Source organism: Protopterus annectens, chromosome 13.part0 (genome assembly GCF_019279795.1).
Source record: "Protopterus annectens isolate FY-2018-M chromosome 13.part0, PAN1.0, whole genome shotgun sequence".
NCBI lineage: Eukaryota > Metazoa > Chordata > Ceratodontiformes > Protopteridae > Protopterus > Protopterus annectens.
This window is the reverse complement of record NC_056747.1, coordinates 631,182,047-631,197,788: the sequence shown is the minus strand read 5'-3', so window position 1 is coordinate 631,197,788 and position 15,742 is coordinate 631,182,047. Positions and strand designations below refer to the sequence as shown.

Sequence of the window (15,742 nt, the reverse complement as noted above, 5' to 3'; positions counted from 1 at the left end):
GGTACAATATCCTCAATATAGGAATAATTAAATAAAGGGTGTAAAGGGTGAACCTGTCAGTTAAGATGTAAGAAGCTTATCCCCTCCTTAATTTTTTGTTTTGTTTTGTTTCATACTGTGGTGAATAAACCGAGTTCCTCTACATCTAGCTGTACATTTGTTTCAAGCATTTTCACCATCCAGTTGTATTTCAGGTTGCATAGTGCCAAGAAAGCATAGGGGAACCTTGGAACAACTATAACAGGCGCTTAGAATTTTGAACAGTTGACAGGTGTTTGTCTGCAGAGGTTTACAAATCTTTCTACTAAAGGGTAGCTGATATGGCTTTCCTATCTGCAAGTATTGTAAATTGATTTACATGTACTTTCTCTGAACATCAGAGAGTTTTATTGCCCGAGAGAGGAAACAGAGGTTGAGATGGAAACTTGGAAACCAGAACCATCAGATAATAAGATTTTACTTTTATTGCCTGCACTGTTTCTGCTTCTCACTGACATTAACCCTTTTTTTAAGTGAAAGTGCATGAAATTCATAATAATTTTCTTCTGCATCCTGATCTTCTTAGACTGTTTAACCACTAACTCTATAACAGGGATGAGATTCTATCTGCTGACAGCAGCCATGCAGATCTTGCATATTAATTGGTATGCATAATGTTGCACTGTGCCCCACATGCCCATTTTGTTTAAATGCATGTTTATTTGTTTATGTTTTGTTATATGGATTATCCATCTGGATTTTAGCTCATGGAAGTGTAAGGTGAAAAGCTCTGAAGAAGTACAATGACCTATGAGAGCATAAGAGAAGTAATGCAGCAGTCTCCACATAAGTGATATATGCAACACATATACACAGGGTGATGTGCAAATATTGATGTGAGGTCACAGTAGATAATACAAGCAATCTGTTACAAAATGTATTTGTGGTATGTTCATGGAGTGGCATAGAACATGAATACAGAGGTGTTCAGATGAGTAGCATTTAACAAGATTACAAAAAACATCTGATGAAATAGGAGACTACTATGTTACATGTGGAAACAGGTGAGGACGTTAAAAGCAAACAATGTAGTGCAATGACATCTTGTAGTACTTCACGTGGTTGGATGTTTGCTTTGGTCATTTTATAATCTAAGATTAAATAATGTATTTTCTTGAAAGTAAAGTTATTCATTTGAAGCAAACTTAGTAGTACTGGTGTGCAAATGTGCTTTATTTATGATGATGAACAAGGAATTGGAGAAAAATGAAGATTTGTTGTTTTACAGAAGAAATAGAGAATGAGGTAGTTAGACTGTGGCCTGAGCTGGAAATGATGATGATGAACAAAAGGCATTGTCATAGCTCAATACTAAATGCATTGGAAAAATACTGGAAGGGATTTTATATGACTTTAGACAAGTGCCAGGGTTGCTTGTTAGATATGTCAAATGACTGGAGGTTTGTAAATTTGTCGACTCAAATTTTCTTCATGACCAGTATGACACCACATTGCCAGTAATGCAAAAAGCACATGATGCACATGACAAACCCATAGACGCATTTGGGTAACTATTATATATTGATCAGCAGTTGGTAACTTTAGCAGATAAGGTGTTGAAGAAGAGCTTAAGGCTGAAAGGAGTATCTCAGGGTGAGGAAAGGGCAGATTTTTTAGACTTTGTCAAAACAAAGATGGCACTCTGGACTGGATTCATTAATGAGTTGAAGTGTATCCCTTACCATTAATTTTGGTTAATGGGAAAGGTGGTAAACCATGCATAATTCTCACACAGTTTGTGTCATGAGTAGGAACAAGTTCTTTGTTTGTTGTGGCAGCTGGGAAAGAGATGTATGGCATAAGCTCAACTAATATCAACAGACCGTGACTTCTCTAAAGTTAGACTGTAGTAGCGCATAGACTTTATGGAAGCAATCAAGGAGTGGAAAAGAAGGAAAATAAAACACTGATTTTTTTTCCAGTGGTCTTGAAAGTTTTCCCCCCAAAGGGTATATTCACAAGTGTAAAGATGGTGATGAATAAACTAAAAAACTTGTCACACTTTATTGATAATGCTATTGGGAAAATGGAACAGTTCAGATCAACAAAAGATGGTTGCTAATGAGTTCTGCCAACAGAGAAGATGAGTGGGAAGAACAGGATAATCAGAATGGAAAAGGGAAGTTTATGAATGTTCACTGCTTAGCTGGTGATAGCTACATAAGGAACTATTTGATTATTTGTCTGAATGCCTGAGGGATCTGGCTTGTTGTAAAATGCACATACATAAAATTTGAGACTGGACTTTCAATGTGCATGTTGACAGTAGGGGCCAAATATAACTCTTCTGTTTATTAAAGTGACATCAGCTGAGTCAGCATGTGATTTTGTTTAATTGATCTCAAATATAAGACTAAGGACATATTTGAAAAATTATAAAATTATGAGCAGTCATTGAATCCCCAAATGACTTAGCCATCCTGCAGGAAGGTTTGTCTCAGATAAATAACTTGTGTCAAAATCATGGGCTGAAACTAAATGTGAAAAAATGCATTATTGTATCCATTGGGAAGTCATCTATCCTAGGGAACTACCACATTGACCATACTCCCCTAAGAGTTGACCCAGTTATTTGTGATTTGGGTACTTGTTTGGACAGTGACCTAACGTTTGACCAACATGTATCTATTGTAAGAAAGTTCTTCTGTATTGCACAGTTTATAAACAAAAGGATTGTGTCTAAATCTAGGGATGTTATTGCCCCCCCCCCTTTAATCAGTCCTCATTAGGACAGTCATTGAATATAATGCCCCCATCTGGCATATATCTATCCAGCAAAACACACACAACAGGACCCCACCATCGTACTTGTCAGATGTTAAATGAGGTCTCTGTCCAGGCACCCACAGAAATAACTTACTAAAAGGATACAGCCCCTAAACAACATGGCCTACATGGACCGACTCAAGGTTTTATGACTATACTCTGTATCCTACAGACTGCTAAGAAGTAGTCTCTGTCTGGCCTTCATGGCATCCATCAACTTATTACTGATGGATTTACTACACATCAGCAAGTCAAATAGCATCAGAAATACTTGTTTTAGGGGTCTAAACCTCTTTTGCAACATAAATGGAACAGTTTGGAAAGACAGGTATATTTCGCAAAGGATACCGCTGCTGTGGAGCAGACTTCTCATGCACATAAAACAATGTTCATCTCTATCCATTTTCAAGTGCAACTTAGATCTATGGATGAGAAACAGAAAATTTACCTCAGGACTGCCCCCAATACTACTGATGGACAGAAGCAGCTGCTAAATGCTTAATCCCAAGCATGGGTTCCCAAAATTGTCTCAAGTATAATCCCCATTATTCTTATTAGGGTTAATATATAATTATCAATCATGGAATGGGTAAGGCCAGTCTGTAACTAAATAGGATGGGTTATTTCAAGCAAAAAAAGGTCAATTAGCTAGGCTTAAAATGGTCCCCAAGGACAGCTAGCCTGGTACTCACCTATGAACTTATGCACCTATAAATGCATCTCATTGCTTTAATTAAGGTAACATAAAAGCTATATGCCTATATACAAGAACATTATAATATCTTCATTGCTTTGAATTCAAGCATTGTTACTGTTTTATAAAAATGTTTTTGTTTCTTCTTTAAAATACAAAACAAAATATACAGGTGATGATATTTATTTTTAAGAGACTGCAACAATGATTATATACAAATAAATTAGAAAGCATCGCTATAACTTACTGAGTATGAGTACCGAGTCAGTGATGTGACTTTTTTCTTCTCCAATATTTTCTTTTAATTTTCTTGATATGTAATATGAAAAATACAGCTCTGCTGTTGCTGCATTTAAGAGGGTTTTCCTTTGACAATGTATTGGACAACTGTATATATTAACATGTTAGAGAATGCAAATTAAACTGTTGTTATGTAACAGACTTGCTTTATTGTTAGAAAATTATAGATTGGACACAAGTATTGTACCACTATTAATAATTAACAATGGGTCTGTTTAGATGTAGACTGCCAGTACTTCATTATTACATGTAACTGTTTATTAAAGGTAAACAGAAACTAATTTATGACAAAAAATGTCTACACAAGGAGAGCTTTCATAAATGTAAATGGTGGCAAATAACTGTTGTTAAAATGTCAACATATGTTAGATAATTTGTTGGAATAATGATGTGGTGAGGAATAATAGCAGACTGAAGCCTACATGAAGGTTGAATTAGCATCTCTGGAAATGTAAAAATGATGAAATTATTGTTTTAGTTACATTAGACCCAAACTTGAATATGGAATAACAATATGGAAACCATATAAGTAAACAAGCATGAGTAAACTGGAAAGAGTGCAGTGGAAATATACCAAGGGCATCCATGGATGTGAACATTTAAGTTATTATGAAAGGCTAAAACATCTGAACTTGTACAGTGTCATTTACTGATATGTAAGAGGAGATCTTATTCAAATATATAAGGCATTTAGAGACAACTACCTCTGGGAATGTTTGGAGTTATCAAAAAGTACTAGAAAATCATCAGACAACCTATGTAGACGAGTCTATAGGAATGAGAAGTGTACTAATTGGTTCTCCTACAGAGTAGCTAGTGCATGGAACAGACTACTTAATTACAGTAAAGCAAGTGCTAGTTTAGATATTTTTAAGAACAGCCTGGACACATCATGGGAACAAGTGTTTTGGTATATTGGCAAGCTAGAAGGGCATTAATGCCCGTGCTTGAAATATTTGAATGTGTGCATGTAAATACTTTATAACTTTATAATTATAATCATTTGATTGCTAGTGATGGATGCATTTCTTAATGGCAGAATTGACTGCAAAGCTCTTTATGGGGGGGGGGGGTCGATAACACATTTGTTTATTATATAATAGTTATAAAATAGTCCAGAAAACCTTTGGTAAGGAATATGGAGGTAGCTATATCACATAATCATGAGATCATTAAAGTGAAGCCCAGCATGTAAATAAATACATAATTTATAAACAATTAATACTACTGAAAAAGAAGAACTTTCTGCTTGGTAGTATACAAGGATCCTGGGCTGCATAATAATTGAAAAATACTCTTATGTTGGTAAATTTGTAAGTAGGAGAGAAAGTATTTTATGAGATAAAGAAATGCAGATGGTTGGGCCAAACAGAAGTATGTTGGTGAACCACCTCATAATCCTGTATGTTAAAGGTGGAAAGGCTTGGTACAAGATGTCTTCAGTTAGAATAATCACTATAGTGCATGCATTTTTATTTTTTACATATACATACAGTAGTTTTGCAGTACCAGTGGTCCACATTAAGGAGCTGCTTTGTGGGATTACCTGAATTCTTATATGTAGATCTGGCCCCTCTAGTCTGTACCCCAAGGCCAGACTACACCAAGCAATGAGTAAGCAGCAGCATAATCTGCATTGCAGCATGGATTATTGTTAATATTTGTTTATAGAGGGCAAAAAATATGGAGAAGCTCTTGTAGCAAATACTTACCAGTGAAGGAATAAAGCAAAAATAGTTTCTTCTTTTGCATTTTTGAGCTGTATACTGCCTGTGTGAGGTATTGTGCATAATAGTACATTCTTTACTTTCATATAAAAACATTCTTCAGTCTTCCATCCAGAACGTGCCACACTACACCTAGGACTTGCATTCACGCAACTGGGATTTGCCTAGATTGCTATGGATATATGGATATATGGTATTGTAATACTGACTGCGATGGCATGGATATTTTTTTGAAAAATTAAGTTTTCTATCTCTGTACAGCAGTAGTGTGAGGTAGTATAGTTTTAAAGCAAATGCTGTTTCGTACCACTTTCTCTGTACTGATGATGTTTTATTACTTCCATGCAGGTTGTCCCAGATTTATGTGAATATTTTTATCCCTGCTTTACCGGTGAGTTCAGTTGAAAGCCATAGTATTATTTCATTGTGTCAGTCAGCAGTGTTTGGCAGTACTTATTTTAAGTTAAAGGTATTTATCCTGGGAAATTTGTAAAAAAAAGTGAGGTAATTCCTACCTCCAATTACATTGTTTAAGATTTACTAAAATAATTCAAATCATATTCTCTGAATAAATATAATCTGGATAAAGTTATGGAAGTGTATTTGGTTGGACTATGTATTAAAATTATAATACAAGATGTGCAGTTTTAGAATTGGCCTTTTGACATCGTGATGCATAATCATATCACTGAATGAAAATAATTAAATGCTTCATAATAGTCTTAAAATACTGCATTTCTAACAGTGCATTGGGATCAAACTGATTCTGTTAAAATCACATTGCATAGCATAGTCATAGTGGCTGTTGTGATTTGAGAGGTTGTTAGGATTTGCATATTCTTCCACGAGTCCAGCATAATAAACACTTCTCCACTTCATACCTCTCAGTTGTCTTGATTTTTGCAGAATGTGTACATTTTCTTCATATTTGTAGTCTGTTCCTCATAAAATGTGTGGCTTTGAGGCAAATCACTGAGGACTGAAGTCACTAAATAATGACATACATTTGAGTTTTAGACTTCATATCCTTCAGAAAAGGCATGCTAACACAAACCCTGTTATTTTTAGCAATTTTCAAAGTCTGTAAGAACAATATTTAAAATCTATCCCTGTTTTGGGGCCATTATCCCAAAATTATTTTCAGTTTTGTCCAGGCTTCTTGTGCTAATAGATTGAGAGGTATGCTTCAGTTAGGAAACAAGAAGTTTTGTGTACTGTTGTAAAAACAATTCTGTGCAACTTGCAGATCATTCAGGAGTTTTTTCCTAATACAATTGTTTTTTTTTTAAAGGCAGCATTTATGTACCAGCTATTGTCAAGATATCTACAGAACCAGGTAATTGTTATTGAGTATGCATGTTTTTTCTCGTGAACTATCCAGCTACAGTGTGATGCACAAAAGTATTTGTGTAGGTTTGACATCTGAGGTATACTTCCATATCATTAGGGATTGAACTGGCTTCAGACATACTGCAATCATAATGGGTGGATGGGTGGTGATTTATTTCTTAAACAGCGTACACTGAGAATTTCTTTAGATGAGAATCCAACTGTAGTTACACAACCCTAATGATATAAGCTAGTTATGGTAGAAAATGCTGTCTGAAGTCCTTTGGATATGTCTGAAAATTATATTTTCAAAACGTAAAAAGAATTGCACCAACACGGCTTGAGTAAACACCGTTTTGTTAAAAACAATAAAGTAAGCGCTTTCATTCAGTTAAATAACTAAACTTCATCAGACCATGTGTTTCATGTGCTTTTAGACTTTATGTTATATGGTTTCTATAAAAAAATGTCAGTCAGCTAATCTGTCATCATCTGACCTGCCTCTATCCTGTGTGCCTGGCTGTTAATGCAGAGGAACCTAATAAATCCAAAAGGCATACACAGATTTGGAGTACCAAACAGCTTTAATCCTGGTACCTCAGCATTTTGCCTTCAAGGGATATCAACATATCAAATTCTAAAGCTTAAATATACTAAACAATCAAACAATTGCGTTTTAAAATTTGTCTATACATCCCACTTTTAAAGTGACCATTGCACATTATACATAAACACATCCCTTAGTCATGAAAAACTACTACATTTCCCATAGAACTTCAGCAGCAGCAAAATTACAATTAATTCTGCAGCGTCAACATCATCAAAAAGCTTCAACCAAGTTTATATAAAAAATACAACTTCTCATAATATGTGTAACACAATTGTTTAATTGATTAGTATATTTAAGCTTTAGAATTTGATATGTTTATATCCATTGAAGGCGAAATGCCGCGGTACCAGGATTAAACCTGTTTGGTATTCCAAATCTGTGTACGCCTTTTGGATTTATTAGGTTTTTGTGGTTTTTCTTTGGTTTTGATAAGCGTTTGTAGTGTGGCACTGTTGGTGTTACCAGCTCTTTTTGGTGACTGATGTTATTATGGAAGCTACAACAAATAGCTTGTTCATGGAACTACTTAAGGAGAGAGAATCCTGGTTGACTGGAGCTGATCCATGGAGCTCTGCAGGTTATAATGATCAGTTAGTGAAGTTTGAACAGCTAGAGAGACTGATGGTAAAAGAAATTAATCTTTTTTATGACACCAAACTGCCAGAGAAGTATTTAGCTTCAAATATAACTCCTAGAGGTCTACGTATAGACCGACTTCCAGCTGGAGGGTTTACAGAGGCAGAACAAGATTTATTGCTAGAATGGCATGAGGTTTCATTACAGTGTACTTTCGGCTGGTTAAAAATCCTAGTGAAAAAGAACTTGCGTACTTTGAAACAAGTTTGGCTAGAAATTACTAGCTTAGAGAGCTCACTAAAACAACAAATTTCTAAGCCCTCTTTTATCACAAAATTTGGTGACATTAAACAAAAACTGTAAAGTGGAAGCTGAAATGATCGGCAGAAAGAAAAAAAAAAACTAGAAAGGGACATAAATGATTTTGCCAGTGGTTCTGTGTATTCAGTTCGCTGTTTCCCTCGTAAGGCAAGGTCGTAAAATAGAAAGAACATTGTTTTCTCATCTAGTTGTGATTCTTCATATTCTTCAGCTGAAACTTCGTCAAAAAAGAAATGTCTCTTTTGAGATTCTGCCTAATGTAGGATCAGCTGGTCAGGAGAACAAATCGGGTTTATTGCAGGGCTCTCCGGGTTTTCAACACAGCAGCAGCAATGGGAATACATGCAGCAAACAGAAAAAGACAGGGAAATGTTAATTTTTGGAAATTTGCAACATGTATCTTCACAAATTGTTGATAATGGACTCAGAGAAATTCAAGGTAGTAATGCTGATTGTTTAAAAATTGTTAATTTAGCACTTTCTGACACAGTTATTGGTGTGTTGTTAAAGGGAGCTAAGTTTGTTCCCACTAAATGTCCCTCTCTTGCTAATGTGCTTATTGAAGCTAGTAAATTCTGTTGCAAACTTCATTTGAAAGTGTATTTTTCTAGAGATACTTTATTTAACATGCAAAGAAATGTTTCTTCCATATCTGAAAATTCTGAGGACTCATTGTTAGATGTATCTATATATGACTATGATGAAAGTTTAAATGTACTTAATTGCAGCACTGAAGAAAGCATTGAATGTAGCACTGCTTTTGTTACTGGTTATGGTCTGCTTAAGATTCCTAGTTTACCTAATGTGGAAAACACCTTTTGTCCCCCTAAACTGTCTCCTGTTGTTGCTATGTTTGAAAAATTGTTGAATAACTTTGAAAAAGAATTTAGTAAATTAAAATGTAAACAATTTAATTTAAGTAAAGAAGAATGGCAGGAATTTTCAAACTTCGTGACCAGATAGGAGATTATATTTTTAGGGTAGCAGACAAGGGTGGTAACTGGGTTATTATGGATAAAGCTGGCTACCAGAACATGGTAACTGAACTTCTGTGTGACAACAGAATTTATGTTAAGCTCCCTTACAACCCTCTTTCACAGTTTAAAATTGAGTTAAGTGAACTATTAGAGAAGGGGAAAGACTGGGGTTCCTTTCATTACAGTCTGTTAAGAAGTTGTTTGTTGCCAGTGCTCGAGACCCATATTTTTATGCTATACCAAAGATTCACAAGAATATGAGCAGGCCACCAGAGAGACTGATTGTTGCTGGCATTGGTTCTTACCTGGAAAATGTGGGGGTATTATTGGACTCTTTACTTAAAATGCATTTGAGTTCCGTACCAACCCACATAAAGAACACAGAAGAGCTTTGTGTTCTAATGCAGAATATGGTGTGGAGAAAATAATATTATTGGGCCACTTTGGATATTTCCTCTTTGTACACGAATATTACAACAGGTAAGGGTCTTGAAGCTACGACATCAATACTGGGTGAAGGGCCTCGCAGTGCCTACATTTTGGAGTTACTTGACTTTTGTTTAACACACAACAATTTTAGTTTTAACAAGGAATATTATTTGCAGATAAGGGGCATTGCTATGGGGGCTCCTTTTGCTCCCTCTTATGATGTTTTGTACATGGGGGACTTTGAAAAGCGGTTTGTGTACAGCCATATTTATTACAAGGAGAAGGTGATGTTATATAGGCGATACATAGATTATTTGATTTTCATATGTAAGGGACCTCCATCTGAGTTTGAGAAATTTGTGGGGGACTTGAATTTTAACAGTCATTGTTTAAAATTTTGTTGTCACACAGACTTCAGTGCCATTAGTTTTCTGGATGTCCAATTTTTTGTGAATGAGATGGGAGTTATTCAGTATTTTCCATTTAGGAAGAGTTCCAGCATGCACCCTGAACATCTCATTAAGTCATTGCCTTATGGTGAATTTAGAAGAGTATGGATGAATACTTCTGAGATGGCTTCTAAAGAGAAATGTCTGGCTGAAGTAGAGGAGAGATTATCGGCCAGAGGGTATTCTAGATCTATTCTTAATGAAGCAAATAATAAATTGTTGAATAATGTGATAAGTAGGGAACAACTGCATGAGAATAATAAGTTTGGACATAGAATTCAATTTACTTCAAGAAAGGAGGAGACAGAAAATAAAATATTTTATGTTACTAGGTTTAGTCTCTTTTCAGACACACTCAGACATGTGGTTACAAGGTTATGGCCAATGATAACAGCTGGTGATAAACGTAGCACTTTATTTCCACAACATGTGACTTTTTCTTTTGGTAGATTTTTAAAACTAAAAGAATTGTTGAACTACCCAATTTTCAATCAGACCTAGAATAGTTCATTAGGGTCTTTTCCTTGTGGGAGATGCAGTGTGCGCCATAGAATCAGAAATGTATCTAATACTATGATCAATGAGGACAGATTTGTCTCTCAAGCAAGGTTTAATTGTCAATCGTGTGGTGTTGTATACATTCTGGGTTGTGGGTGTGATGAGGTTAGATGGTATATAGGTCAGACCAAAAGAAAGGTTAAGATTAGAATTTTGGAACATTTGGGAAATATTACAAGGGGTAATATAGGCTTCAGTCCAGTGACAGAGCATTTTATTGAAGCCCATTCAGAAAATTTTGATTTCCTGTTTTTTAGTGTATTAGCCCAACGATCTGGCAACTGTGGTAGTGGTACTCTATTTGCTAATAAGTTAAATCAGCTGGAGACTACTTTCATTTTTAATTTTGGTACCTTGGTCCCACATGGATTAAATCAGGAGGTGTTAAATTTTTGAAGAAATTTCATTGATAATATGTCTATGTATGTGTGTGTTTATATATATATATATATATATATATATATATATATATATATATATATATATATATATATGTGTGTGTGTGTGTGTGTGTGTATTTTTCATATGAGCACATACACACAATATGAGAAGTTCTTGTATTTTTTTATGTAAACTTGGTTGAATCTTTTTGATGATGTTGCTGCAGAATTAATTGTAAATTTGTTGTTGTACTTTTGCTGCTGCTGAAGTTCTATGGGAAATGTATTTTTTCATGACTAAGGGATGTGTTATGTATAATGTGTACTGGTCACTTTAAAAGTGGGATGTATAGACAAATTTTGAAACACAATTGTTAATTGTTTAGTATATTTAAGCTTTAGAATTTGATATGTTGATATCCCTTGGCGAAATGCCGAGGTACCAGGATTAAAGCTGTTTGGTACTCCAAATCTGTGTACGCCTTTTGGGTTTATTAGGTTTTTGTGGTTTTTCTTTGGTTTTGACAAGTGTTACTGCAGGGGATTAAGGCGCTGAGCTGCTAAGAAGCTGCTTCCTATTGTCAAGGGTTCAAGGCTTGATTTCTTCCACTTCCATTTGTCTACTGTGTGACTGTAAGTAAGTACTTAACCAGACAATACTCTAGAGTCACCCCTAAAAAGGTCACTTTGTCCGGTGTCCTTAAACAGTTAACAAATCAATAAAATTAAAATATATAAATAAATAAATAAATAGACAATGAGATCTGAGGAGCTATGTATTGTATTTTAGATTGCATCTAAATGATTGTCTGAAATGAGGGATGGCATTTCCTAGGTTTTTACTTGTGATGTCTCTTATACATTCCAGTGTTTCATAACCCAATATTCCATCAATCTTTCTTGCCATTTTCTTATGTTGCTTACATTTGTTTATGTAATCTGCTATGACTACCTCGGGTGTCTTTCATTGTTTATTATTGTTATTGCTATCATTCTAGATGTACAGTATTTTGCTTGTTTTGTGTTTCCCATCTGCAATTCATTCAGACCATTGTTTCAGTGTTGCTAGGTTCCTTTCCATCTATTCTACCCCCCATTCTTTCGTGTTTGGCCTACAGAAAGCTATATTTTCCTTCCATACCTTATGCAACATTACTTATAAAGACATTGGTAAGGATTAGACTCAATACTGGTTACATGGAGGCCCACTGGTTAGCCAACATTTGCTCTGTATAATACAGTTGACTATTACACTTCATGTGGTATTGCATGGACAAGCTCTTAGTCGTTACAGGCCACTAAAGAGCTTGTTTTGCTTACTCTACGTAAGTACTTCCTCTTTCATACACGGGTGTCTAGTTCTGTTTTAAAATCTGAAGTGAAAGCTAACTCTTCATACAAGAAGTAACAACTTATTTCATACCCTTAGTAAATACTGTGTACAAATGAAGTTTTCTCAACTGTTTTGTTAATGTTTGTTTTCAGAATCTTTCTCTTTGTTTGTCTTCTTTATATATAGTTAACATAAGCAAATTAAGAAAAACTGGTGATTCCATACCTTGAATATCACAGTCTTTCCTGTAATAACCTGTAAATGATTGTGTGCAGACATTGCTTCTGTATCTTCACATATGTTAATATAAAGTTAAATGTGTAGTGAATTTCATTTCTTAGTGAGCTGCCTTTGGATGCTTTAAAACTAATTATATTCTGTCAGATTGCAGTAGCAAAACTAAAAGTGGTACTCGCTAAGAACACAAAAATTCTTAAACCGATGCATAGAAGATCCAGTTAGAAAGACTCTGGCATAACAGAAATGTACCAAGGCATTTACAAACCTTCATTTTTAAGGCATAGTGTGAGATGTGTAGATTACCCCTGAAAAAGTAGAAATGTTTTAGCACACAGAAGCAATTTATTTTTTTAGGAAAGTAGCGCAGACAGCAGATTGAAGGGATAAATAGTTACAGGATCTTTGAAAGAACTGTTTCACAGAGTGTGCTGTGGACCCACAGAATGAATTACTGAAGTGGGTGACAAGGAGCCCACATAGGCATTCATGAGGACACAGCTGTATTTTCACTTTATTTTATTTGAAACTGTATCTCACTTCATACTGTAGCAGAAGTTTTCTACCCAGACTTCTACTCTAATTGGCCTGATCCAATTGGACACCCCTGTCAAAAAATCATAAAAAAAGAAGGAAAAAATGTAAATTACTCATTATGTGAGACTTGTGGGTCTGTAGTTCTTGACATTTCATTTATGTGTCCTAAGCATTTCTGAAAATAGATTATGTGGATCAATGCTGTACTCTAGTAAATTTAAATAAATGTGTGTGTATTTATATACATATATGTGTATATATATATATATATATCTATATATATCTTCTTCTTCTTCTTCTTTTGGCTTTTCGGGGTCGGGTCGCACACAGATCACCTTGTGTCGGCAGATTAATTGGCAGTACAGTTTTACGGTGTCGAGTTGCCAGCCCGGCGCCCAACCTTCCACAGAAGGCACACTCACACCTAGGGCCAATTTAGAGTATCCAATCCACCTGCAGCATGTCTTTGGGATGTGTGAGGAAACCGGAGGAAACCCACGCCACCACAGGAGGACATGCAGACTCCAGAAGGACACCCCAGCCCGAGATCGAAACTGGAGAACATATATATATATATATATATATATATATATATGCCCTAATATGTATTTGTTTAATGTTAGGTTCATAGGTAAGTACTAGGCTAGCTGCCCTTCTGGGCTATTTTAAGCCTAGCCAATTTCCCTTTCAAAGGTGAGAATCAAACCCTGTACCTCAGGCCTATGAAGTAAACAGCGTAACCATTATACCAGCACCCATAGTCACTAGTATAACAAAACTTGTCACCCAATACTACTGTTCAGTATAAACCCCTCAGACATAAATACATCATAGCCTACAAGATGTGCAGCCTTTTCTAGCTCTGTACTATATAATCAACATCTGTCTGTACCTCTCACCATTTTACAGATTGTGTGAACAAGCATGTACTTAGTCCACTGTCTTCAGCTGCAATTATTAGCTTTTCATTTTTTTGGTTGAATTTCATCTCTTCTTAATCATTTGAGTCAAATTTTCAGTACATTCCGCAATAACTGAAGGCTTTCAATAACTTTCCTTCTGGTCAAGATTTTTATTTCTTTTGTTTTTAGCACTGTTTCTACGTGTTCTTTTCTTCTTTTTTGTACACTTCTGGGTTAAGATCCATACCCAGTCCTGAAATGTTTTTCCTAATTTGAGCACAGATGTGATCTTAGATTTCATTTGTTCACAATTTAGAATTTTCCTTAAGTATGGATTTGTTGATATCAAGTATGTATGCATGCCATGCCATGCATGTAGCTGTATTGCAGCCAGAATTAAACAATGGTAAGCCTGTCTTAGGAAGAGAATAAATATTTGGTATGTTTGTCTGAACCATATCAAGTATGCTGGTATCCCTTGTTAGTTCTTGGTTAGTTTGTTTTAGACTAGACTGAGTAAGAGCATCCAAAATAGTCTGCACTAAACTTTATTGTAGAGATGAATAGCTGGACTTGCTTACCATAATGTGTTTCTTGAAATGAGATGTTAAATAGTTCACTCAGACAGAAGTAATGTTTAGGAATGTTTAAGATTAGAAGTGCAGTTACCTCAGAGGAATTTGATTTTCTGACCTGTTTTCATACATAAGCATACATACAGACATGCATACCATATTAACGGATATTTTCATCCATCCATAAACACCTTTACTGAAATTAGAATCCCCCAAAAGAGACATCTAGTAGAGACGTGGGAATCTTGATTAAGGCTGTATCTTCTGTAAGAGGAAGAAGATCTTTCTAGAATTTAAAACTGTTATAAAAAGTGTGATGACAATATGGCTGCAGATGTTACCAATTTTGTAGCTTAAAACTGCCTCAGAAATTATGCAGGCCACTGCAGCACTGGATATCAAGACAGTCCATTCTTTAATTGCCTTAATTTAATTTTTAAATTTTTAATTGTATCTTTAATTGCCTGTTACACTAATGTTTAGCCCCCTAAGTTCCATGATCCAGGATGATTAATCCAGAATGCTAGGAATATGTGGAATTAGAAAATGTTTTTGAAATCTTTCAAGTTTCTATATATAGGGACCAGAGGGAGATGCCATCTTCCAAATGAGGCTAATACAGCCCTTAAACATGGGGAAAAGAATATCAGGGTGTCTGAAACTGAAAATGCAGAAATAGACTGTAGTAGCTATTACGTATTTACTGAACTTTACTGTGTTGTCAGTCAAAATCCCCAGATCTTTATAAGCATCTGTGAAGTATAAGGACTGTAGGCCAAGATGATACAATGTCACTAGTTGGGGTTCAGCTGTGAGTCCACTGTTGCTCATACTGGTAATATACTACGTTATCAAACATTTTGGAGTGAAGAGATCAACAGAGTTGCTTTATGCAGATGATTTGGCATTACAGGCAAACTCTGAGCAAGAAACTCAGTAAAGGATAGGGTAATGGAATGCAAAATTGAAGGCACATGAGATGAAACTGAGTACAGATAAGACA

General features: G+C 35.4%; 1 protein-coding gene across 4 annotated transcripts in view; it reads left to right on the top strand.

The window, feature by feature from the left end:
- Nucleotides 1-15,742, top strand: part of LOC122787538 (multidrug and toxin extrusion protein 1-like) — a 677,270-nt gene that overhangs the window by 277,882 nt on the left and 383,646 nt on the right. For all 4 annotated transcript variants that reach the window (XM_044054307.1, XM_044054306.1, XM_044054309.1 and 1 more), the window contains exons 5-6: nucleotides 5,875-5,917; nucleotides 6,818-6,862. In XM_044054307.1, the coding sequence (XP_043910242.1) occupies nucleotides 5,875-5,917; nucleotides 6,818-6,862 (88 nt within the window). The remainder of the gene's footprint in view (nucleotides 1-5,874; nucleotides 5,918-6,817; nucleotides 6,863-15,742) is intronic.